This window comes from Brienomyrus brachyistius, chromosome 18, assembly GCF_023856365.1.
Source record: "Brienomyrus brachyistius isolate T26 chromosome 18, BBRACH_0.4, whole genome shotgun sequence".
NCBI lineage: Eukaryota > Metazoa > Chordata > Actinopteri > Osteoglossiformes > Mormyridae > Brienomyrus > Brienomyrus brachyistius.
The window spans coordinates 8,780,723-8,807,820 of NC_064550.1; the positions used below are offsets into that span (position 1 = coordinate 8,780,723).

General features: G+C 42.4%; 2 protein-coding genes across 12 annotated transcripts in view; both read left to right on the top strand.

Moving 5' to 3' along the window:
• Nucleotides 1-876: 876 nt before the first annotated feature.
• On the top strand, nt 877-9,644 carry LOC125713381 (myb-related transcription factor, partner of profilin-like). 5 transcript variants are annotated; one of them, XM_048984437.1, is made up of 7 exons: nt 877-1,428; nt 3,050-3,278; nt 4,518-4,647; nt 6,028-6,847; nt 6,929-8,404; nt 8,904-9,106; nt 9,238-9,644. In XM_048984437.1, exons 1-5 carry the CDS (start codon nt 1,221-1,223, stop codon nt 6,976-6,978), a joined length of 1,437 nt encoding a protein of 478 aa, XP_048840394.1. In that variant the 5' UTR covers nt 877-1,220; the 3' UTR covers nt 6,979-8,404; nt 8,904-9,106; nt 9,238-9,644. The 5 variants fall into 5 exon arrangements, with proteins under 5 accessions (XP_048840394.1, XP_048840395.1, XP_048840391.1 ...); XM_048984438.1 differs by lacking the exon at nt 8,904-9,106 and having other exon boundaries at nt 6,929-7,038; nt 8,351-8,404; XM_048984434.1 differs by lacking the exon at nt 8,904-9,106 and having other exon boundaries at nt 877-973; nt 1,152-1,428.
• Nucleotides 9,645-11,545: 1,901 nt separating this feature from the next.
• The window catches only part of hnrnpul1l (heterogeneous nuclear ribonucleoprotein U-like 1 like), a 46,348-nt gene continuing 30,795 nt past the window's right edge, over nt 11,546-27,098 (top strand). For 2 of the 7 annotated variants that reach the window (XM_048982506.1, XM_048982507.1), the window contains exons 1-4: nt 11,585-11,781; nt 12,298-12,372; nt 12,578-12,661; nt 12,954-13,084. In XM_048982506.1, coding sequence (XP_048838463.1) covers nt 11,600-11,781; nt 12,298-12,372; nt 12,578-12,661; nt 12,954-13,084 — 472 coding nt within the window. In that variant the 5' untranslated portion in view covers nt 11,585-11,599. Of the gene's footprint in view, nt 11,782-12,297; nt 12,373-12,577; nt 12,662-12,953; nt 13,085-13,901; nt 14,031-14,532; nt 14,599-16,590; nt 16,781-16,876; nt 16,998-20,019; nt 20,069-20,785; nt 20,830-20,922; nt 22,802-23,062; nt 23,150-24,229; nt 25,495-26,658; nt 26,928-27,098 lie in introns of those variants that run through there. The other 5 variants (XM_048982505.1, XR_007383319.1, XR_007383320.1 and 2 more) reach the window with 5 other exon arrangements.

A 27,098-nucleotide genomic window follows, 5' to 3' on the forward strand; every position in this document is an offset into this window, starting at 1 on the left:
TAAATTAACTAAACCTTTTTAGCCTATCTAAAATGATTCTATCTGCAATAGACTCATTTTAGTATTCGAATCAACAAATGTCATATGAATTGTATTGTTTTGCTTTATGTCACTAGTTGAAAAAAATAAGTATTTTATAAAATAAGCAATCAACTGTCTCATGCAAGGAAATGTAAGGAAACCCCTAAAACAAAAATGAATCAAAATGTCTTATAAAACTAATATGGACATAATTATCCACGTTGTTTTAGGATCGAGTTCGCGCCGTTCACACTTTTTCATAACTCATGAAGTATTTTGAAGGATCTTTCACACACTTTCCGGTCACATTGTACGGATGAAGAAATTGAAAGGAACAGAACCCATGCACTCTGTGCTCCCCGTTCTTCCACAATACAGAATTTCGCATAGCACAGGTGAAACACAATTCAGATCCCTATTGTAGTCACACTGCCCGACAGGACAATTTCCCCACAGATACATAATCATAAATACGGCGTTGCGTATCGGATCACCGTCCTCTCGTTCGTTCTGCACCACCGTCCGATATAACTTCCTAAATGGTAAGCAGGGGTCATTTCTGTAAAATATTCCTAATATGCAAAGCTTCCAAAGCTTGTAATGAAGGCATTCAAATACGGTTATTAAATATTAAATTTATCAAAATTAATCTTGTTTACTGAAATGAAGATTATGTATTTTAAAAGCAAACTTCGAATCTGTTCTGTTTTGGAATTGGATATTATAAGGTTTATTGCTGCTCATGAAATGGACATTAAAGTGTGCTTTTAACAATCACATCATTGAAGTTGTCAGTTGTCACAGCGTTAGCCAATAAAAACGATTGCTTTATCACTCCGCTGGGGGCGCGGTTTACTAAACTGGGTTGGAAATTGTGGATGCGAATGATAGCTCTCCTGTTAGCTGGGCAGCCGGAGGATTTTAGCAACATTTCCTGCTTTGATGACTAAAAGTGAGGCCATGCATAGTTAATACAAGAACTGACTTCCAAATGAGTAAGCAGTTTGTCTTAGGAAAATGGGGAGATTGTAGTGCTGAATTAGACGCACGTGTGTTGGTTACCATGGTGTATTGATTTTGGTAGCCGCGCTTCTGTATGTTTTTATGCGTTTGTTGAATTTTCCTTGCAGTGTCCTGGCGAGAGAGGCAATTTTCACGCTTTTTGCTAAATCATGAGTGGAGTAAACATGCAGAAATGAATGGTCAGTGAACTCATAGAGGAGCTCCAGGGGCGAGGTCTGGACACCCGCGGCCTGAAAGCGGATCTCGTCGACAGGCTGCAGACGGCACTCAAGGCCGAGGCCACTGGCGAGGGGGGCGGGCCGCCGGGACCAATGGATGAAGCGTGTGTGGGCGGCGAATCGGCTGAGCACGGAGACGGAGCCGGCGAGGGGTACCAGGACGCAGGTATCTAATATACAGTACAGTTACAGTGTTAATCCATGCTCTCTTTATATATGTATCTCTCATACAAAGTAAATTAAGGATTTATAAAAATAGTTGCCTGCCGATGGCACTTGCAACTTGCAGTTGTCCGTAAACAGTTTTAAGGAATCCTCCGGGAACTCGTGAAATGCCCCAAGAAGTGGTCAGGCTTTATTCCATTCCGTTATCTATCTGTATGACTTATCTATACGAATTAAATTTGCCATTATACTTTACAGGATAACAAGTACTGGAATACTCCCTCGGTACTAAAAAAAATCGGTAACAATGACAAAAACAGTACAATAAACCAGACAGAAGCAGGGCCATACAGGATATAGATAATACATAAATTAAATTATGATTTAAAATATTGATGTCAATGCATTTTCAGTGTCGACATCATGAACTACATTGACTAATCGCAATAGCCCTAACTGATATAATTGATACTGACAGCCCTACTTTATAGACCAGTTATGATGAAGAACTGGAACATATTAAATTCTGAGACAACACATCCCAAAATTGAAGCACCGCCAAGCAGCAAAGGGAAGAGTGAAAGTAGGTGATGTGACCTTGTGAATGCAATACATCAAAAAGTATTTGATGGATCTTATTACTGCTTCAGAAAAAAAAACATTATATGGATGAAAATATACAGTTGATTTTATTTAGAGACAAATTCCCAAAAAAATAAGCAGCAGAGCTGTGTGGTAGTAAAGGAAAGACGGCTGTAGAAGACATTAACAGTCACTCAGAACCAAAAATATAAAATTATTTATAGATCTTTTTAAAAACTTTGCAGACACATTTTATGGGTGACAATCTGGAAGTGATCCAAAGTATTTTACTTTAGTTTGCAGACAACTGGGGAATTTTTATAGTCTCATAGTGAGGAATCTCATAAATTCTAGTATTTATGGACTTCAAATCTGGTCGCTGTTTGTTTTCAGAGGGTAGAAAAGGTGTTTGCATACAATCTTTGGTCTGATCTCCTTCCTGACTTTTCCTCTGGCCAGTGAACGACGGCGGTTTGTTGCAGCACAGAACAGACTGTCCACGCTCTTTCAATTTTTGAGTAGTATCCGCCTTTGTGTGCAGCCCTCAGACGCGGTCCCTGTGCCCGAACTCTTGTGTAAATTGTGTCTCAGCAGCCGCCCAATGTAGTGAAATGAACTTTAATGAAAGCCCCCAGTGAGCGAGTCAGAGGTAACTAGCTCTAAAATTGTCTAGTAGGAAGAAACCTTGGGAAGAACCAGACTCAACAGAGGCGCCTATCCTCCAGGGGGCAGCAGAGGAAGCATAAAGCAATGCCTCATAATTATAATTCATTATAAGTATCTCATTTTTGCTGTTGCTACATATTTATTAATATAATCTACATTACATTTATACTTTATTTTTTCGGCATATTGTACCGTTTTTGATTACCGTATTGTATATATTGTTTTTATTATTTTTCTGTTTAGTATTGCTGCTATTGCTTAAGGACTTCTCTGCATTCTCCTTATTTCTGTTGCACTGAGCACTTTGCTGCAGTAAAATGCAAATTTCCCACCTGTGGGACTAATAAAGGCTAATAAATCTTAATTCTGTGCAGAAGTGTTTGTGGTGAAAAAGGAGATGAAAGAAGAGGATGGACAGCAGTACGAAGATGGTTTTATGTTTCCAGAAGAGCAGCAGCACCTGCATCCAGAGCCGGCCAATGAGTGGGAGGCTCAGGAGGCCGTGCGGGTTAAGATGGAGGACAGGCACATGCCTTATGGATATAAGAGACCCTCCCACGAGAGACAAGGAATCAGTTACTCTGAAGTCTCTGAGTACAAGAGGTAATTAATACTACAGTCTTTAGTCTCTGCTTTGCCTACATTTTCCTTTTTTTGCATGCATTAAGGTGGCTGCATACTTCCAATTAAATTAATCATTTTCACAATCTTATGAGCAGTAATAACCATTTAGGTGCACTGCTTATATAGGGCTTTCAAGGCAAACTTTGTCTTTTTTTCTGATCCCATCCATTGTCCATGATTGGTTACACAACACAAAGTCTCCTGTGTGACTTGTCAAGGTTCCAGACTGCAAGCATTTAGTTGCACTTTGCGATTATTCTTGGAGACAGTGCGACTAAATTTTATAATCAAGCGCACCATCATCGTATATCACGCGAAACACCCAGAAAGAGCGAGAATGAATATACATGCATGCGAGCGAGATAAGGTGCTTTCCCACCATGGCAACCTCTATCCGGAACCTGGAAATAATGTCATGTTTCCACTACAGGAACTCTGTCTGATTGTAGTTCCTTAGATGTACTGCCTGGGGTGGGGCTTACAGCAACAACTTGCTGATTGGTTAACCACAAGCTTGGAAGTTATGTGGAAGTGCAGGGGAAAAATTGAGCAGCTGGAATAATTTTTGTACCTGAAGTACATTTAATACAGACAGCCCAGGAACTCAAAATCAGGAACTAGGATTCAGATTTCGGTGGGAAAGTGTCTCATGAAACACTCACAAAGCAGAATGGCAGTTTGAAGCATAATATGTGCAGGAACAGATGCACTGACAGAATAGGGGCTGACCACGTACATTATGTTTACCATTGTAAATTTATTATTTGGTGCCTGTTTTAAAAAGCAAATATTTAAGTTGATTTTATCACTATTTTGTGACTTTTTCCTTTAAAGAAACACGTAGTTATATCCGTAAATTGTGTATTACCAAGGATTTATCAGTTATAATTAAGATATAAAAAATATGAATGTGTCATATTGCATGTGCGTCTAAAATGTTCTGCTGGTGCTCGGAAAATATTCAGCATGGAGATTTCAAGTGTTACTGGTGGAAAAATTAGTCCGCAGCTCTAATAATGCTCTACAATCTTCAGGTAATAAAAGCAAAGGGCTTTACTGTCACTGAAACCTGTAAAGGAAGTCTAGCTGAGCATTTATTGAGATTTAAAAAATGGGCAAACAAGCTATAATTCATGGGTAGATATTGCAAGTAAGCTCTCTGTCACTGACCCTCATTTGCAAATCGTCTTGGAGAAACTCCTGTGGCAAATTCTGCAGGGCAAAGAAAACTCTAGTTGGCAGGAGAGCCGATAAAGCTACAGTGGAAGACCAAATGCCGTGGTACCCAGCGCTGAATCGGTTTGTGCACCGTCAACCAACAGATATGAACATGCCAAATCCAGGAAAGGTACGTAAAGCTAATGACCCGGGGTGCGTGTCCTGATAATGACTCTTGGCGTCTTACAAAGACACGAATGATATATTGTACAAAAGGTATTTCTTTTTCTGCTTCTGTTTCCCGAAAAATCTCTTAAGAGATTGCTTAAGGGAGAGCTTCTTAAGAGTGACCTTAAAAGGCATCTAGGATTGGTTGACATCGATACTTTGAGAATCGATTACTCCCTCCATGGCACGACTGCCTGACCGTTTTGTGAGAGAAAGCAGTGTTCTCTCTGTAGGGCTGGGCATTGTTTAAATGTTTTCCATACCATTATCAGAGCGTTAGCTTGATTTCAATACTGGTTACTTTCTGCAATACCAGAATGTTCTTAAGTCGATTTAAAAATTGATTTTCCACTGTACCCAGTACCATACATTTGATACTTAAAGGTGTTGGTTTTCCACTGGCATAAGAACTACCGGTGCTGAAGGACATCACAATGCGAGGCCGGGTATTTTGACCTGGATTAAAAAATTGATTGTCATTATTGTTCCCATCCTTGTTTAAATCATTCCTAGATGGCTTTGTGAGAAATTATTTTTTGCCATATAAATTCCCGAGTTCTTATTATAAGAAAATCACATTTTGATGTTTGAAATTTGATATGCAGTCCTAGTATATTACGCAAAATATTTTGTCATGCCGTCCTGATTTTGTATCTGTTCTTTCGACTAGATTGCAATTAAAGCTTGAATCATTTCTTCATTTGTTCACGAATATGTTTTTGCTTTTACAATAACCTCGTTTATCGTTTTCTGAGTGCGCACCCTTTTTCAAGGCTGTTGTTGTGTTTGAGGCAGGCTATTTGCATAACCAATCAACAAAGAAAGTCCCACCCCAAAGTACCAAAAAAGTACCCCAGCTAGTTTGGCAGTTTTGGTACTGGTCGCCCACAGACGCTAAGGTTTACTGTGTGGGTGTCAGAATTTGGCACCAAGAGATAATTAATTGTTCGATCCTCAATAGGATCGTAACGCTTTGGTCAGTATTGAAAAAGTACCGAAGTTCGGTACCCAGCCCTACCTCTGTAAATAAAACACTACAGGAATGCTCCAAAATCTTACATCAATCAAAACTAGTGGCAACATAAAGACACAGAATTATCTAACCGTAAATGTAAAATTTGTCGATCGCAGGCACGCACCCACTTCCCCAAATTCCAGTATCACACCTCCCCTGGTGTGTCACCTGGCAACACAGCTTTTCAGCCATGTAACCAATGAAATACCACTGCCCCAGAGCATCAGAGTACTTTGCAGTGAGCATTAATTAACTAGCAGTGTAATTCACAGTTGTCTGCGATTGGCTGATGTGTGCCATAAAAGTACTGCATCCACCCGAAAACAGCGCACCATGGCGGGAAAGAAGCTACGGAAGAAACGGGCCCCCAGCTTCACCGCCACAGAAATGGAGATCCTCCTAGAGGAGGTGGCGCTGCACCGGGACACGTTGCTGTCTAGTTTCCGCAGCACGATGTCCAATAAAAGCAAGCAACAGCTCTGGGAGGACATTGCTAGAAAGATGGCAGCTTCCAGCCTCAGCCCACAGAGGGAGTGGGACGTCGTGAGGAAGAAGTGGCATGATTTTGCCAGTGTGGCCAAGGCCAGAGGTGCCGCAGTCCGGAGAGACCGGGAGCAGACAGGTGGGGGCCCCAGCGCTGTGCCTGCACTCACCCCCAATGAGGAGAAGGTGCTGGATATATTGGGAGAGTCAGCCTCCCAGGGCATCTTGGGGGGCATTGACGTCAGAGCAGATGAAGGTGTCAGCCGTAACCCTCAGACCAGGTCATCCTCGCCCCCCCCTACCTCTGTGGCCTCCTCCCCCTCCAGCAGTGGCGCAGCTTCTCCGGCACCACCGACACCACACCCCTTCGCAAGGTCACCAGGGTCCACTGCAGTGTCACTGCGCCGACTAGCCAGGCCTCAAGGCAGGACTCGGCGCCAATCCATCCAGTGTGACTGCAGTAAAGAGTTGGTGAGGTTGGAGAAGGAGAAGCTGGAGGCGCTGCAGGGGATTAAGAAAGAGCTACAAGAGGCCAACCACCTAGCACGGGCCACGCTGGAGGTGAAAAGGGCAAAGCTGGACCTCATGCAGCGACAACATTCCCTAGCTGAGCCAGAATTCCGGAAGCCACACATTTCAGTGCCCGTCATACTGCCAAGTCAAGGTAAGTCTATTCACGGTGGTAAACGCACCCCAACCATGTACATGACCATTTTTCTCAAGCCTGTCTCTGATCACATTACAGATGCTGAGCAGTCGCATCACCAGCGACTTGGAGGCATCTCACGGCCATAGCAACACGTCGGCAAAAGTTCCCAAGTGAATAGTATCTTTCTTTTGTTGCAATAAAGACTGGTATGCACCAATACTTGTGTATGTTGGTGACCTTGCGATGACCAATGGCAATGGGACTTGCTAGACCCCTTTTACTGGGGCATGTGCCCCAGTGCAATCTCACGATTGACGTTTGGAAGTTGGGTAATTTAGATAGATAACATTGGGAAATGACTGAATGCTACCTAATCTGCAATGTCAAAGCAATGCAGTGTACCAAATAAGGTAAAGGTGAGGCGGGCCCCTTTTAATCTGCATTTGTACACCCCGCTGTGCTAAATCGGTTATTTGTACCATTTGGGGGGCAGTCAGTAGGGCATTCTGGGTCCTAGGGGTGAGTCTGGCACTCTTTCTTGACTGGAAAAGGTTAAGTGTACAGCAATTGTGGCCATACAGTGGAAGGGTGACCAACAGATTAATACAGGCATGTGATTGGCAGGGGGTGGGGGATGTGATTGGCAGGGGGTTGGGCATGTGTTGGGGATGGCACCTTCTGAAAAGGGGCAAGGTTGTGTGACTGATGTCTGAGCGTGAGACAAAGGAGGGGAAATCCATCCTCCAAAAACTGCTTGGATGAGATGGCCTCTTGCTTCCACTACAGCAACGTGAAGGGCGGCTCCTCCTTTAGGGGGATTGTGGACACTGCTGTCTCCTCCCTCCTCCTCCGCCTCCTCCTCAGGCAAAGGTGCACCTGTGCCGACGGCGATATTGTGCAGCATGGCTGTCATAACTGTAACGGCACAGCACCTGCTTGGCCTATAGCGCAGCCCTCCTGCCAATTTATGCAGGTGCCAAAAGCGCTACTTCCAGTGGCTGAATGCGTGTTTGATGATGGGGCGGGCGTGAGCACAGTTGTAGTGCCGTTCCGCCTACATCACTGGAATGCCAACTGTAGTGAGGAGGTACCGTCGGAGGGGGCAGCCGCTGCCTCTGTGGAACACACTCTGGAGAAGATCCCTCATTTAGCACCGGGAGCCACGGCTGAATTGGCCCACGCAAAGCTGCCATAGGTGTTGCCTGACCACCACATCCAAAACTTTGCCCCAGTAGTCAACCACCACCTGAGCATTGATGGCTGCAAAATGGGAAAAGGACTGGTCCATCGTGGATGGCTTTGCAGTCCGGATGAGTGTCCCGACCACCACACCTAGGACTTGGGGGATCCCCGCTGTTGTATGGAACCCTTCGTTCACCTCTATGATCTCACGTCTTGCAGAGGGCAGATATGTGATGTCTCACATGAGATAGGAGGATGTTTACACCTGCCTGGATGCCCTCCGCACAGTGCACTTGCTCAGCTCATACCCATCTCCATTTACCTCCTGTCGCGTAGAAGCACAGAGCCGCCAGAAGCTGGATTTCTGGGCTGAGACCGTGGCAACATCAGGTGGGTCTGATTAGACAGGGCCGTCAGCGGTTTCGCATGACTACGTGTTGTAACGCTGCCGTGGTTAGGCATTACTCTGCCCCATGGCAGATTCCTATATCAGTAGTTTCCTAGCCCAGTCCTCGGGGAACCCTGGACAGTTCACGTTTTGGCTTCCTAACCGCTCCCAGCACACCTGTACCAGGTATTCGGTGTTCCTGATTGCCTGGGAGCTGGGAGGGAGCAAAAACGTGGACTGTTCGGGATTCCAAAAGGACTGTGTTGGGACACACTACCCTATATATTATCTCCTGCCCAATCAGCCTCTGATTGGGTAAAATGAAATAAGCCGGCAAACAATGTAATTTGAAATGCAAGTATGACTTGTGTACAGCATGCATCCATCGTTACGTACAAATTGACTTTTTGTACATTAATGTTACATTAATGTATTGTTGTTAAACTATACAGTTACCCAGCTACAACTCTTGAATTATTTGGGGTGCATATTGCTTCGCAGCTTGTGATGTTACTGAGTGAAAATGCTGACTTCAGAGGTGTGCGGTCTGAACACTGGGGGCCACCAGCAGTATGATTTGACAACAGTGATGAGAGACAGCTAAAGGAGGCTCAGACCAACCTTGCCAAAGAATATCTTACGGAACCTATACTTAACTAAGAACATTTCGGGCAGCACATCAGAGCATTAAGAGACAACTTAAGGTAGAAAGTACGAATGACGTAGTGTTAAGGTTTTGGGAAACGCACCCCTGCGTACGTTAACTTTGTATTGCAGTGACTTACTGCCAAGAGCTTGGCCAGCTGTTATAGCTGCGTTGAATTTTATTACACAGGAGGATGCTGACATGATCCAGGAGAACTGAAACAGCTGTGATGTGCAGCAGATTACTGACCCACCAGCTGCAACGGGAGACAGCATTTCTGTTTATTTGGAGGGCAGCAGCTCTCTTGCTGACACTTCACCGGCCATGGCGTGCCGCACATCCGAGTCCAGATCCAGCAGGACGTATCCTGAAACATCTCGCTGGAAGAGTTATAAGACCTTTAAAAAAGTTTCTGCTGTGTGCAAAAGTTTCAGTATATAAAAGGCTAGAGTCCTACAAAAAACAATGCTGGCTTTTAAGGAAGAGGAGTTTATATTTATGAACCTTGAGATATTGTTTTTTTATCTTATGCATTTCATTTTTTTATTTGAGCTGCGGGTCCTGCAGGTTACTGTACAAATAAAGATTATTATGAAGTCGCATGTATTCATTTTTCATACCAGGAAAAAAATCGGTCGTGCTTCGAGGTTCACGTGGGGGGCATAGCAACTTAGTTCTTAGTTCGTCTCTTGGACCCTTTCTGATGCTAATCACATGTATACAAACACTCATTATGGAAAATTATAATTTTCTTAGCAAGCGGTCAACAACAATCAATGCTAATACTTTTCACACAGAACTCAGCACCACTGACAGGACAAAAGCCTAAATTACAGTGATCCCAAAAATGAAAAACTATACCCTACACACAGGTGAACATGCCAAACCAATATAGAGCACAAGCTAATTCATAGAAGTGAAACAGTGTTCTACAGATACGGTGTAATGCAGAACTTGTCATTAGAGAAGCGCCCTACTTTCTGGCTGGGCTCAGTGTTATCCACACAGAAGTTAATATTAGTTTGTTATACAGTGTGCAAGACCATCGATATCCTCCCCATGTGGCCCACAAAGTGCATTCCATTCTGTAGTCTCAAAGCAAAAGACAAACATGAAAGCATGAAAAAACATTGTGTCAGTGGTTGTCTGTCCCTTTAAGGAGTCGCAGGGAGATCAGCTGCCCTCTGGTGGTGGGTTCATCAGGTAGCAGATATGAGTTTTGTCTGTAGCTGTAAATAAAAGCTCCTATTCGGGATTTACATGTGCATAACATGCTTGTCGATATTAATATCTCACACCGCCCAGCCCTACTTAGTGTTTTTTTGTATTATAACTACACTGTCCTGTTAATAGTCTGTATCCTGTGGATTCAAGTAAGAATTTCATTGTACTTTGCGCTACACTTTGTACATATGACACTGCTTTCTAAGGTCAGACTGAATTGGAAAGCATTGCTTTCCTTGGCACCTCTGAAATGAGATGGCACACCGCTGATGAGTCAGAAGAAGAGCCGCAAACCCCCAGTCTTCAAGCCGGCAAGATCTCCTGGCCTGTATTTCCACTGGTAAATATTATACTAAACCCTTGTTCACATCTGAACTCATAAAACTTTTTTTGATCTGACAACTGGTTCAAGATTACTGGAGAGGGCTTGCCTGGTAAAAAGGAATAAAAGGAGCCAAAAAGCTTACTCAGACAGACTTAAACACTTAAACACTTTTCTGTCAAAGACTCTCCTACATCCAGCAATAGCCTGAATAATCACAGTTTATAAGAAGTAGTCACCTATCTGTGAGGCTATGTTCCACCTGGCCAATCAGCCCGACCAATTTTACTGCAGGTTTGAAAAACAAAATGTCTGCTCTCCCCCCTCCTCATGCCTGCCTACCTCCTCCTCCGCCATTCCATCTGGCTCCCCCATTTCCCTAATTCAACCAACAGAAGGACAACATCTCTCCCTCCACATTAATGGAATTGTTCTCACTAACCGCCGGCAGTCTTTACAGATCTATTTAATCCAGGGGAGTCAAACTCATTGTTTTAGAAAGGGCCACACTGGAATGCGTCCAAACTCATGTGGGCCACATAATACTGTTGTTAGATTACTAAAATATTATTAATACCCTTAGTACTTGTTTTGTTTTAATCTGTTAAATTGCATTTTCAGTTTCAGTAGTAGAGGTTTCTTTTCTCCCAGTAGAACTATGTTAAATGAACAATTGCATTGATCATAAGTCATGTACAATCAAATGAACAGATTCGACTGCTATATGAAACTTCTGAACTTCATATATATAATCAATGGTTTTCTCATATACACAATCAAACAATTATAGAGAAGTTATACTTAGTGATGTAAGATTATCAGTCTGCTTAAATAAACAAACAAACATGTGATCGGTGATAAGGATTTATGGAACAGAATTAATCGAGTATGAAACTCGAACTTTTATTTTGACACAAGAAGCGAAAACAGTATCCGGAAGTCTCCCCCTAATTCCTGTCTGCTTCACACTCTAGTATCAGGCATGCTGACGTACAAGCAATAGCGATGGCGGTGAAACAGCCGAAAGGAAGAAGATCTGCAGCGCAAAAGTTTAAAAAGAAGTTCTTAGATGAAGCAAGGGCAAAGAGCCGCGTTAATATCGGTGAAGCGTTTGAACGATGGAGAGACCTCCGAGAGCTGAAAGGCATGAAAACTGATGAGGAAGTTGCTCTGTTTCTGCTGGATAGGTAACATTCGTTTTGTTGTGCTTCACAGAGCCATTGTCAGTGTCTTGTCCTGTCCAGTTTGCTAATGCTTGTGATGACTAATTAACTTCACATCTGGTTAACTTTGCTAACCCATAACCTAGCCAACGTTACTTTAGTCGTCGTTGTTTGCTCTGACGTTTTATCATGCTATTTTTATATACCTTGTTTATTGGCACAACACCAAAGTTGTATGCGTAAGTTTCTTGCTGGGGAAAATAACCATCGTAACTGGCCATCACCGTTAATGAGACCGTGCTGGAGCTGAACCAGCACCAACGAGCATGGAAATCATTGTTGTCTATGCTGGTTTTTACAGCAGTGCGAGTGGACTATGTAGCTGTGTTTACACGTTTTGTATGTACTCTGCATATATTCGCCGTTGTCTCCATTGTAGTTGTGATCAGATGTTATTTGGTGCCATTTATCTTATATTAGGCCACATAGGCTTTGAACGGGGCTTTTTCTAAATGTGGCTTATTTCTCTGTTTCTTTTAGCTATGAGAAAGTTTCATGGACTTCCATACCTTTGAAGCATGAACTGATTGGACCCCTGGAGCCTCCCTCTGACCGGTGAGTGTAACCTGAGGTGTCTAGGGGCGTAACTTAGACCACTGTTCTCTATGATGATCAGTATTCATATACATGCATCTTTCTTTCATGTGTGGCTCCTTTGTTTTACATACTTGGCTGTCCTGCGTGTCGTGGAGAGAATGAAAAACAATTCTGTGTCCTGTAAACTGATTCAGGTCGAATTCTGTAATTATAATTTCGGCAGTGGTGATGCTTTCTCAGTACCTGGAATTCAGGAGTTGGACAGCAGCAACTCCCAGGAGACTGATATTCAGCACCTGGATTCAGGGTATGTTTCATGTAGAGACTAGTGTTCTTTGAAATATTTCACAACAGCGTGCTATATAACTTTTGCTTTTGTGACGGGATTCTTTAGTAACAGTTTGTTACTAACAGTGCGGTTTGGCCATTAATTTCTGCCGAACTCTACCAAGCTTGTTTCTTTTAGAAAAAAGTTTTCATACTTTTGATTAAACCTTCAGTGGCATAAATGTGAAGAAATGAAAGGGCAGCGCTCTCAAAGAGGAACTCCAGCGGCGAAACCTGGATAGTCGAGGTCTGAAAGCGAATCTTGTCTACAGGCTAGAAGGGGCACTGAAGACCGAGGCCACGGCCGAGGGGGGCGGGCCGCCGGGGCCAATGGACGAAGCGTGTGTGGGCGGCGAGGAGGCTGAGCACGGAGACGGAGCCGGCGAGGGGTACCAGGAGGAAGGTATGGTAAATAAATAATATACACTCCAGTTTTTGTGATCTATGTTCCATGCCGCCACTCCGTCTGTGGAGCCCGTCCACAGTAAATTTAGGATTAATAATAAGACATGTTCCTCCTAAGTTTAGGCACTTGGTTCCGAGTTCCTGGGCTGTATCAGTCTGGCCTTGTTCATGTCTCGCTTTCACCCCCCCGCAACAGAACTGGGATGTTGGGAGACGGGAAACTTAGCGATCAAACGGGACACAGCCTTTTGTTTATATTTTTTGTATGACCCGCGATATGGTCAGTCTTAGTAAATTTGGCCAGCAGATCAATGTTTGGTTTTCCTCAGTGTAGGAAATGATGCAACGTTATTCCGCTAATAAGTGCTGGCCAGCTTCACCACCGGCGATATTAGATAAAAGTGTATTGGAAAGAGTAGAATTTTCCGACGCAGAGATATGGAGACGCAAACAGGAAATGTATTGGATGTATATAACTTCCAAGTTTTACCGGCAGTGCTTGTGGTCATGTAGTCGGCAAGCTATCTATATGCTCCTCCCCAGGTGAATGAAAAGTTCTGAGTTTGGAGTATGAATTAAGAATGGGTCCTGGAACGGCCTCCTAGGAACTTCCTGTGGTGTGAACACTACAGGAGTCCCTGGTTCGGGAAAAGGGTTCTGGTTCCAGAGAAGTTCCCCAGTTGTGAAATATTCTTTCATAAACAGACCCCAGTTCTAACCCAGCTATTTGTTGGAAATTTGTAGGGATATCAGTTGGTAGCGCTACATTATGTGGTATTTTACACATATTAACCACCGTAACAACACGTCCACAGGTGGTTGGACAGAGTTTGTGGTGAAGGTGGAGACAAAGAAAGAGGAAGGACAGCAGCACCTGCAATGGGAGCTGGCCAGTGAGTGCAAAGCACAGGAGTCCGTGCAGGACCAGCATGAGTCTTATGGACGTAAGAGCCCCTGCTACGAGAGTCGAGGATTCAGTTACTCTTTGTCCATGTTCTCTTTTTAGATCCCCCTGAAGCAAAGTCAGTCCCGATAGACATTTACATTATGGACTTTTCAACGCGATGTACGGATGTAACCTCGGTAATTTTTCTGACCTGATGTTTGTGAATTGTTTGCGTAAGAATGAATGCCACCAAGATTTTTGCCAGCTGCCCCGCTTCTGCCCTCTCATCTGCTCATCTTAACGACGACGCTGGAGCAGCGCATTTGTTAAAATTGAAAACGCTTACATTTCGTTGGTATCCTAGAGAGAATTCCTGAAAATGTAACGGCATTTTTTTTTTTTATGTAAAAATGCGCCTCCGATTATAGAATCGCTCATGATGCGGTGTTAGTCCTTTTTAATTAGAGTGAAATGTCAGGTAAAGCATCAGTCTTGTATTTTTTATTGAAGTCGAACTCTGTATTCATGTGCATAACATGGTGTCGTCTCATCCTGCGCAGGGGAGTTTGGGATGAAGGTGGAGATGGAGGACAGAGATGGACGGCAGCACCTGGAGCCTTACGGACGTTAGTGACCCTGCCGCCTTATAATGAAATGTGACATATTCACTTGATTACAGTTGTGCTCAAAAGTTTACATACCCTGGCAGAATTTGTGATGTTTTGGACATTTTTCAGAGAATATGAATGATAACACAATAACCTCTCTGTCACTCGTGGTTAGTGGTTGGGTGAAGCCATTTATTATCAAACAATTGTGTTTGCCTTTTTTACATCATAATGACAACAGAAAATATCCAAATGACCCCGCTCAAAAGTTTACATACCCTGGAAATTCTGGCATGATAACATAGACACAGGTTGACACACACAGGTATAAATGACTACTAAAGGTTACCATCCTCACCTGTGATCTGTTTGCTTGTAATTAGTGGGTGTATATAAAAAGTCAGTGAGTTTCTAGGCTCCTGACATGAGTCATCCAGTGTTGCACTGATTTTTGTTGGATTCCGAGCCATGGGGAAAGCAAAAGAATTATCAAAGGATCTGCAGGAGAAGGTTGTTGAACTTCATTAAACAGAAAAAGGATATAAAAAGATTTCCAAGCAATTAAGAATGCCAGTCAGCAGACCCTAATTAAGAAGTGGAAAATGAGGGATTCTGTTGAAACCAAACCACGATCAGGTAGACTAACAAAACTTTCAGCCACAACTGCCAGGAAAATTGTTCGGGATGCAAAGAAAAACCCACAAATAACTTCAGCTGACATACAGGAGTCTCTGAAAAAAAGTGGTGTGGATGTATCAAGATGCACAATAAGGAGGCACTTGAAGAAAAATGGGCTGCATGGTCGAGTGGCCAGAAGAAAGCCATTACTGCACAAATGCCACAAAATAGCTCGCTTACAATATGCCAAACAGCACCGAGACAAGCCTCAAAACTTCTGGAACAAAGTTATTTGGAGTGATGAGACTAAAATTGAACTTTTTGGCCACAACCATAAACGTTTCTTTACAAAAAGAAAAGTACACCATCCCTACTGTGAAACACGGAGGTGGATCGCTGATGTTTTGGGGGTGTGTGAGCTACACAGGCACAGGGAACTTGGCCAGAATTAATGGCAAGATGAATGCAGCACATTATCAGAAAATACTGGAGGAACATTTGCACTCATCAGCTCGGAAGCTGCGCATGGGACGCTCTTGGACATTCCAACATGACAACGATCCAAAGCACAAGGCCAAGTCAACTTGTCAATGGCTACAGCAGAAAAAAGTGAAGGTTCTGGAATGGCCATCTCAGTCTCCTGACCTCAATATCATTGAGCCACTTTGGGGAGATCTCAAACGTGCAGTTCATGCAAGACAGCCCAAGAATGTACAGGAACTGGAGACATTTTGCCAAGAAGAATGGGCAGCTTTACCATCTGAGAAGATAAAGTGTCTCATCCACAACTATCACAGAAGACTTCAAGCTGTCATTGATGCTAAAGGAGGCAATACAAGGTATTAAGAACTAGGGTATGTAAACTTTTGATCAGGGTCATTTGGACATTTTCTGTTGTCATTATGATGTAAAAAAGGCAAACACAATTGTTTGATAATAAATGGCTTCACCCAACCACTAACCACGAGTGACAGAGAGGTTATTGTGTTATCATTCATATTCTCTGAAAAATGGCCAAAACATCACAAATTCTGCCAGGGTATGTAAACTTTTGAGCACAACTGTATATAATGGCACCCACAGTTTGTAATAGCGTAATACGAAATGTAAATTTCCCTGCATTTTGTGATGGCCATCACAGTAGATAGGTAAATTATTACAAAATGTGGGAGTTGTGCTCTAATGGAAAATGTAGTGATGCAGTACATTATACAATAACCAAAATGGAAAGTCTTCACCCTTTGTCCAGTTATTACATGTGTTGTTACGCATGCAGTGTTATAGTAACTTTTGAACTTCAGCAGGTGAAGTGTCAGGGAAAACAATTAATTTTCTAGCATAGTGGAACCCTGTATTTATGTGTATAAAGCGATGTTTCTCCATCCTTCGCAGAAGAGCTTGTGATGAAGGTGGAGAAAAAGGAAGAGCCAGAGGAGCAGCAGCATCGGGAGCCGGCCAATGACTGCAAAGCCCAGGAGGCCGTGCGGGTTAAGATGGAGGACAGGCACATGCCTTATGGCCGTAAGAGACCCTACGCTGAGGCCCAAGCGATCAGCTACTCTGAACTCCGGGAGCACAAGAGGTACTTAATGCCAGAATTTTCAGGCTTTCCTCTGGCTAGGTTTTAGATTAGATTTCACTTACTTTGCATGCATTAACTTAATCTTGTCTTGATCAGGTCACGCTTACCCCAGCCTCCGGCGAAGGAGGAAGAGGAAGATTTTGATTCTATCCAGAAGATCCCAGTAGAGGACAGGGTCAGAGGCACTGTGGGACCTTCCTCCAAAGCTGAACATGAGGTAAGTGGTGTCTTTATACAGATAGATAGATAGATAGATAGATAGATAGAACCTTTATTAATCCCTCGGGTAGATTCCTCTGGGAAATTCGGTTTCCAAGAGCACAGCACCGACAGAAGTTACAAAAGAATAACAACGTGAGCAAATGTTACATATATACACATATATAGATACAAAACCAAGCACATACATTAGGGTGAATTCAGGTAATGTGGGACATGAGCCCGTTATGTGCCATGGTGTTTTGTGTGACCAGAAGTGTTCAGTACAGTAAGTACTTCATACTCTTTCTGCATCAAATTATCATCAATTACCACGGCATGAGGACTTGGCACCTTTTCCCATCAAACTTTTCTAACAAAACCATAGAATATGGTGGCAAACTCACTCTTGTTTGATTGCTTCTGTACGTAAATGATTCTTTGTCTGTCTTCATCAATGAAATCATGCGCCTATTTCCCTGCTTGTGCAGCATTCTTCACGCAGTGAGCATTCTCTCACAATTATGTTTCACAGTCAGCAGTGAGTTGCATTTAATGGAAATGCTCCCAGCTATGACCCCCAGTTCAGAATGAAGTCCCTGTACGATAACATCATCGAATCATGCAGGACGTACTACCGTCCGTACCAGCACATTGCCATCGATGAACTCGGGATACTTGCGATAGCAGACACCGTATGAAGCAATACATGGACACGTCGACAAAAGGAGGCTTCAGGTTATTTTTGCTAGCAGACTGTCTGACGGGTTACATGTTCAACTTCTCTTTGTGCCAAGGGAAAGGTGTCACACCTAGTGGCAAAGGTCTTGGCTTTGATGCTGTGGTCAGCCTACTTCCTGTGTCCTTCCTTGGAACTGGATATAGACTATAGGTGGACCGTTTTCACACCAGCACAGCTCTCTTCAACCATCTCCACACTCCACATCTCCGGGGCCTGTGGTCCAATGAGGGTAAATGGGACCGGTTTCCCTGAAGACAGGCCAAATGCACTACCAAAGGATGCACCACGAGGGGACATTAGGTCGCTTAGGGAGGGACCTTTCAGCTGATTGGTAGAAGCAGCAGAACGTGCCGGTACCTGATGCAGTTGTGGACTACAATAAGTTTATTGGGGGGGGGGGGGGGGGCTGGTGGGTTTGTCTGACTCCCGTGTTGCCAAGATGATCAAGAAGTGGTATAAGAAGTTGTTCTTCCACTTGGATATTTCTGTGGCAAACGGCTACATCATCCACGAGAACATCGCCAGGACGAAGAAGCAGAGGCCTCTCACAGAGAGACGCTTCAGGGCGATACTATGTGAGCAGCTGGTTGCCTTTGGTAGGATCGATGAAGGGACCCAGCAGGCCAAAGCAGCCATGACACCAGGACCATCTCAACCTGCACAGGAGGTGCGGGACATGTGCTTCTCGGTAGCTATCACAGACACTTCTGCTGTGGTCCCAAAGCTCAAAGCCACACAGGGCAGGGAATACTGTGTGCACTGCCTGTCAAAGAAACAACACAATATAACAATTCACAAATGTGAATGTCTTGTAGTGTCCCACTCTGCATAGCTGCGAACCGCATCTGTTTCGCGGAGTGGCTTCTGCAGAAAAAGGACCGATGAGTAGTATTATGCACTAATATATATATATATATATATATTATAGTTTTCATAAGGTGTAATTGTGTTAATGCTTTTTTTAATGGTAAAATTTAAGTGACATCATTTTTATATTGGTTTGGATCACATATGAGTAAAATATAGAATTTCCTTAATTTGTCTCTTCTTTTTTTTTTGGTGGGGCCGCTGGTATGAATGTCTCTGACCAAACATTCCGAAATAGACTTCATGAGGGTGGCCTGAGAGCCCAACGTCCTCTAGTGGACCCTGTACTCACTGCTCGGCACCATGGAATACCAGAATTGGCAGGTCCGATACTGGCACCCTGTGCTTTTCACAGATGACAGCAGGTTCACCCTGAGCACATGCGATAGACGTCTGGGTCTGGAGAAGTTGTGGAAAATGTTATACTGCCTGTAACATTGTTCAGCATCACCGTTTTGGTGGTGGGTCAGTCATGGTCTGGGAAGGCATGTCTGTGGAGGGATGCACAGACCTCTACAGGCTAGACAACAGCACCTTGACTGCCATTAGGTATCAGGAGGAAATCCTTGGACCCATAGTCAGACCCTATGCTGATGCAGTGGGTCCTGGGTTCCTCCTGGTGCACGACAATGCCCGGCCTCATGTGGCGAGAGTATGCAGGCAGTTCCTGGAGGATGAAGGAATTGATACCATTGACTGCCCCTCCCCATGCTCATCTGATCTATATCCAGACATTATGTTTCCGTCCATCCGACGCCACTAGGTCGCACCTCAGACTCTTCAGGAGCTCAGTGATGCCCTGGTCCAGATCTGGGAGGGGATTCCCCAGGATACCATCCGTCGTCTCATTAGGACCATGTCCCAACGTCGACAGGCATGCATACAAGGATGTGGGGGCCATACAAACTACCGAGTGCGATTTTGAGTTGCTGCAATAAAATTTCGGCAAAATGGACATTATTTTTTCATTTTCATTTTTTGGGGTGTCTTTGAATTCAGCCCTCTGTAGGTTGATAATTTTCATTTCCGCCAAGCGATGTGGCATCCTTTCGTTCCTAACACATTTCCCAATCTCTACCAGTATAGGTATCCAGCATGATTTGGTTCCCATTAAGATCTATTTTCAAAGTGTTCCTTTAATTTTTTTGAGCAGTGTGCCTAACATTAGACAGGTGCGTTTTATGTTATGGCTGATCGGTGTAGTTACTATGAAGCTTATTTTTATGATTGGATTAGAAACACACATGATTGGTGTATGAGGTTTAGAAACACAAGAAACAATGACAAGTGTGCATAAAGTAAAGATTACATTTTTCTTTTATTTCACATTGCATTTGTACAGTCTAAGAAAATGAATGAAAGCCATTTGGTACATAATTGCACAAAACTGAAATTATAGAAGGCTGAACTTATGTTTTTTTTCTCTCAACAGGAACATGGCTGTACGTCACAGCATATACCCAGGAACACCTCAAAGTCCAGTAAGTTAGCATGTTTTTTGTTCTTTAACACAGTGAAATGATGTGTAATAGAGTTGGTTTTATTCGGTCTTTTCAGATAGCAATAACTTATTTTTTAATTTATGGTATGATTTATTGCTATGATGGTGTAGTAATGGTTTGCTGAAGAAGGTTTTGTTGTCCCCATGTTTGTATAAAATCCTTTTCCTTATAGTGGCCCCATATGCAGACATTACATTTTGTGTTTACTGCACCTTTCAGTTCATCCTGCTGAACTTAGACCTATCGCCCTCATTTGTAGACAGTTTTTGTGCCATCTAGTGGTAGCAAATGCACAATACACCGTCTCAAGGAGCGTGTTCTACAGCCCTCTGACATTAAAATGGAAAAGGTATAAAACCTAATCAAACTTTATGCTTAATATTTATAGTTTGATATGGTATAGGTCTGTGACAGATAAGGGTGGGGTTTTTTTTTTTACAAAAGATAAGACTAAATGCATCTGAAAATATCAAGCAGTATAACCACAAAAGAATGAGAATTCCTGAGGAAACCATAAACTGTCTAACTCCCTAGTGGACAGCAAAAAGAAAGTTTAATATCATTATCACAAAGTTGCTATACCCTTGGGGTCAAATTTGACCCCACAGGAGGTGTAATTTTTCTTAATACTGTGATGCTAAACTGCTTTTTACTCTTGTAATAGTGGTTTTTTTTTTTTTTTTTGCTTTTTCTTAGGTTGTTCAAATATGTGGCATTCAGATTGTTTACAGAGACAAGCTGTAAGTAAATTCCAATTACAGCTATTGAGTAATAACTGGAAATGAATAAGTTTGGCAAGTTATTTGAGTCTGACTTTGTACTTTTTTAAATAGGAAACGTCATCGAGAGAATACATCCCAGGCTCTGCATCAGATTCTGAAGCTGATATGGATGAACAAGCATCCATTGCTGAGGCAAACTCAAAATGTCACTCAGCCATTGATTCAGACTTGGTTCATGCAGCCCCTGATGCTTTGGACTGTCAGATTGGTGGCTCTTCATTTGTGGAGGTCACATTAGAGGCCGGTGGAAACTCCGTTGCGAATCAGATAAACTCAACACAGCTCGTAAATTCAACCATATTAGCAAAGGATGTAAGAAATTATTGCTTTCTCTGCAGAACCCCACAGAGTAAATTAGCCCGACACCTCAAACGACACAAACAGGAGAGTGCCGATGTAGCAAAGGCCCTGAGCTGTCCTACAGGCTCAAAGGAAAGGAAGAAATTACTCGACATTTTACGCAAAAGGGGCAACTTCATGCATAACAACTCCGTCCTGAGTAAAGGTTGTGGTAGTTTAAAAGTTTCACGTAGATCAAAAGACGATACGTGTCGAGCATATGAATACTGCATTCACTGCAGAGGGATGTTTAAGCGTGCAGAGCTGTGGAGACACATGAGAAGGTGCTCATCAAAACTGGAGGCGACCAGTGACCATAAAGGTCGGAACAGGGTACTTGGTGTTGCAGTGGTGGCAAAGGCATCACTTTCAAGAAATGTTACTGAAGGTGCGTTGAAAATATTAAACCAAATGAAGGATGGTGAAACTGCTGGAATAGCTGGTAATGACTTGACCCTGCTACAGTTTGCTCAGTATCTTTTTAACAAATTGGGCCATAATAAAGGCAGTCATGAATACATTCAACAAAAAATTCTGGTGCTGAGTAGATTCTTAAAAACCTTGCGTGAAAAATCACCCTTGCGGACTTTGGAAGATGCCATAAAGCCTGAAAATTTTATGACGGTTCTAGAGGCAGTGAAAGAAATCGCAGGTTATGATGCAGATGAAAACGCATTCAAAACACCAAGCCTTGTCATGAAGATCGGATATTCCTTACAGAAAGTGAGTGACATCGTTCGCTGCAATGCCATAATTGCAGAGGACAAGAACCTACAGAAATCAGTAGAAGCTTTCCAGGTCCTTTACAAAGCCAAGTGGTTAGAGTATGTCTCTCACTCTGCTGGAGGAACTCTGAAGAAAATTAAATGCAGTAAGCCAAAAAAACGACATGTAAATGAAGACGTTCAAAAGCTGCACCAGCATCTTAGGCGAAGTGCAGAAGTAGCATTTGCAGCACTGGAGAAGGACGGCTCAATCCAGAACTACTCCAGCCTGGTTCAGGTGTTGCTGGCACAGATAATCCTTTTAAATCGGCATCGTTATGGCGAAGTCTCAAAAACTTCATTAAAGAATTTTCTCAACAAAGATGACTCTCACGTTCATCAGGACTTGGGTCTGTCAGAGTGTGAAAAGAAGCTGTGTGGTCATTTCACTAGAGTTGTATTGATGGACAAATGCGAGCATAAGGTCGCGATCTTGCTCCCTCCAGAAGTGGTAAAAGGACTAGAGCTGCTTATAAGGAGACGGAAAGACTGTGGCGTCCCAGAAAATAACCCCCACTTATTTGCTGTCCCGAAATGCACGAGCCACTACAGAGGACATGACTGCCTTAAGGCATACGCCAGTGAATGTGGAGCTCGCCACCCTGAGCACTTAACATCCAGCCAGTTAAGAAAACAAATTGCAGCTACCGCACAGATTCTGAATTTAAAAAATAATGAAAAGGAACAACTGGGAAATTATCTCGGGCACAGGGACTATAATCTTCCTGCACCTACCATTCAGATGGCTAAGATATCAAAACTGTTGTTAGCCCTGGAAAGAGGCAAAATACCACAGCTGGCAGGAAGATCTCTGGATGAAGCTGAAGGTATAGAAAGGTTTGAATTCAAAATGTACAAAAGCTAATTGATTTTGACCTCTTAAAGGGAGGGTAGTGACTTGCTTCGTTGAAGTTTATATGTAATACATATGGTGCATAAGTTTTGCATAAACACTTTTTAACCACTTGAACTAAACCCATCACCACGATTAATGTGACGAATTCTCTCAGGTTAGTGTGGACCATATAGAATGTTTGTTTTTTTTTTTTTCTTTTTTGTATTTTTATGTTGTGTTTTTCTTTGCATAGAATTTACGGATGAAGAAGGGGACAATTCTGAGGAAGAGGAAGACCATGATGCTAGTGATCGTCACGATGCTACAACAGAAAGGAAAGGCAAGTGTGTTTTAGAAAACTTCTGCGGTGTTTTGCTTTAATCCACCTGTTAGAAAATGGTAAGATGTTTATTTCAGAAAATTATCCATAATATACAATACTTATAATTACAGGCAATCCTAAGCCTAAAAAAATCCATGAAACAAAGATTACAATGATCCAGCACGAAGTACATGTGTAAACATCAAACAAGGATGTTGATGTACGACAAGCATCCAAGCACAAGATCGTATACCAAAGATATCTCGATACAAGATAGCTTTGTGTACAAAATTCAGAATATCTTAAAACAATTTTAAAGCAAATTACAACCAAAAAGGATGTTTAACTGAAAGGATTCAAAACAGCAGCATGAAAATAAGCAGGTAATTTGGGTTCAGTTGAACAGTGTCAATAATGGATAACAGGTTATAATTGATGTCTGTTTTATTCTGCAGTAGATAATGTCTTGGATAGATTTGGGAAGCTCAACTTGCATAACATAAGTTAAAAGCTTTGTCCATAATTGGCATAATCACAATGCATCCCCCTGCCTATATAAAATTAGCACAGTATCCAATCAACAGTGATTTGTATCCATAGCCAGTATTAGTTTAAATTGCTTGAGTTTTATATTGTACTTTTGAGCTTTGCAATGTGTTTTGTGACATTAGTTCATGCATTTTAAAGCTATCCTATTTTGATAATTTCCAAATGACTTAGCATTTCTGAAATTAAACGATTAATATACTTCACATGTAAAGGTGACAGAAAAATAACTCATAAGAAAAGAGCTTCCTCTAAAAACACAGGTTAGAGTTACGTGGAACTTGTCCTAATTCTAACAGAATTCTAACTAGAATAATGTTTAGCTAGTTTTTGGTGTTTCTAGTTCCATCTGAGGTATTGATTTAGGTGGTTGGCTAGTTAATACTTAACACAAACCAAGATGTCAATGTGAGGTAAATGGAGAATGTTAGCGTTTAAGTTTATAAGTAAGATGTAAGTTTGAATATTATCCTGATGAGCACCTCTGTGTGCACTTTGTACTATTAGTGTTTTAAAACGTGTAAATATACAATGATTTGTTTGACTTTTTAGGGTCTGTAAGGAAGAGGCGTATAAAAAGGACTTGGAGCAGCACTGAAGTAGCAGCAGTAATGAGGCACTTTAAAGGACATGTAAGGAAGGGAATTTTAGCCTCGGTACCCGAATGCAAAGTCTGCAAAAAAGCAGAAGCTGTTATACTGAAGAACAGAACAGTGCAAAATATAAGGGACTTCGTTCGCAATAGAGGGCTATCATTAAAAAAAAAAAATTGTCATTAAGATTCCTTACTTGCAGTTACTCTTGAATGTTATGTTTCTTATTTTTCTGTTTTACTTCTCATTTATGTACAGTGAAATATTAGGTGATGTACTGTTTTTGATTATTAGATTTAAAAAACTTTATAAGAATTGTTGCATTGTGAAATATGAGACATTGTGTTTTTGTTAGTTTATGAAACATAAATGTTTATATGTACTATATACTACTAAATATGCTGTGATGGTCTCTAAATTCTTGCAAATGTTACGTGAAATATGGCTGCACCTCTTAACAGAAGCTAAAACTATAGTTATATACTCTTTATTAGCACTTGTGTCTCATTAAATCAGCTGTACACACAGCACTGTCCCACTGCTATCTGTGGACATGTTGCTATGGTGTTTGTGGGCGCAACATACTGCATAATCAACTGGTATCGCTAATAATAGCTAACAATGAACCTGGATACAACAGATATTACAAATGGCTGACCTGGCTAGTTGTACTGGAATGTGGTTAACTTGAATGTGACGTCATTCCCAGCTCTGATTTCCAAGGTAAATGGAACACAGCATTAAACCTGGGAGGTAACCAGTTCTGTAAATTGAAAGTAAATGCAGCTAACTTATCGGGGAGGTTGTCTATTGTTTAAACTGAGAGACACTGTCCCATAGTGACTACTCAACAGAACCAGGGTGAGGCTATTTTTTAACTCATCCATTCCAATTAAAATAAAAAAGAGCACCTCTCTCCCTCCGCATTACGGCACCGTGGACACCGACTGCCGGCGGTCTTCACACAGTCCCTGGCTGTCAAGAACAATTTCACCAATAAATTATTTTTAAACTACGAGTTGAAAGTGGTCATTTGGTGCTTTCGATAAACTGATGCGGGAAGCTGTCTGTAGCTGTGAGTGTGTTACGTCATCTATTTGCGCGCGCCCGTCTCTTTGAATGAAGAGACCATTAGCCAATAGAAATAAAGCGCACAGCCAGCAGCTCACGCATGCCCGTGAATCACAACAGCAGCCACCGCCAGTTACACCGCTAAATGGAAAGGTGAGGCTTTTCTTGTTCTTCGTAACTACTTTTTAAATTTAGATATGAACCGTCATAATGCCTGAAGGGAAAAAGTGAGCTATTTGCACACGTCACAGAGACAGCAACTCCGTGAAGTTGAGAGTTTTAAAGAAGTCGGGAAATCGTACAGTAGCTTAGCAGCCAGCCAGCAATAGATTTTAAGCTAATTAGTTCTATGATTGTTTTGATAGTTTGGACAGCATGTGTTCGGGTTTTAAAAAGCCTTCTCTAACGTTGTTGTTGCAGCATCTGTCAGGTTTTTAGTCCATATATTTTGTATTTGAGAGATGTAACAATTTCAAGAAACTACACACAAATAAACGTATATTGTCATTTTTGGGAAACTCATCGGGCAGCGCGACTGCATGCAGGACTGGTGCCAAGTGTAAATAGATAACTGCAGTTAGTGTGTATTGTGTTGTTAATGTGCTAGACATTAATGTCATATGTCGTGCTTAATGTTATCTCTTGTAAATAACGTGTGTGCGCGCCTACCGTGCGGCGTGAAGTCCGGGCGACTAAAGGTCAATTCATACTTCGCTTATCCGCGTGCTCTATCGTGCGCTTTCAGGGTCCGGACGGTAGTGCGCGCGGCGGTCTATGTTCCATACTACGTTTGGTTACGGTTATGGATGGTCGCGGTCGGTGCATGCATACAGTAGTCATATTTCACTAGACCTGGAGAAAGCAGATGTATTGCAACAAATACAAGCAATGCGGTGAAACGGGTAAAATTTTACGGACAGTTTTACATTTTCATGACCACTAAATGATTTTGTGATTTTTGCTTTCCACTGTTAATCATACGCATGTTAAAATTCAGGACAGATTTTAAACAAAGTTTTCAGGCAAATAAAAAAATATTTTTATTACTGTGTTGAACGGAATTTGCAAACATCAAATCTGCACAAGATTATTCCCGGATAATACTGTGTCCACATTTACACATCAGATCATGACATATCTGAGTAGCCCAGTATGAAAACAGAAACACACCACATATGTGGCTGTACATACAGCGTAATATGCCTAAAATCAAAGGGATAAGAAAAATGCTCAAAATGGGTTGGGTTGAACGGGTTAAATGGGACCATTTGTTTCTGCCCAGTCTGATTAAGCTTTTTGAAAAATTTTCCTTTCCAGTGTTTTTGGGGCCTCTCCCCCAAGAGGCCGTTTTCATACTTTTGGCTAAATCATGAGTGGAGTAAATGTGAATAAATTAAAGGCCAACGAGCTCAAAGAGGAACTCCAGCGGCGAGGCCTGGACACCCGAGGTCTGAAAGAGAATCTCGTCGACAGACTGGAAGTTGTCCTTGAGGCTGGGGTCACAGGCGAGGGGGGTGGGACACTGGGGTCAATGGATAAAGCGTGTGTGGGGGGAGATGGAGCCGGCGAGGAATCCCAGGACACAGGTATGTTTAATTGCTAATATCCAGTTTCTGTATTGACTCGCGCTGAATTTACTCATCCAGAGTAAATTAAGGATTAATATTAAGGCCACCAAACATTCCCACCTCTGTTTAGGAATTTGGTTCCGAGTTCCTGGACTGTATCAGTCTGGAACTTTTGTAGCTTCTGGCCAC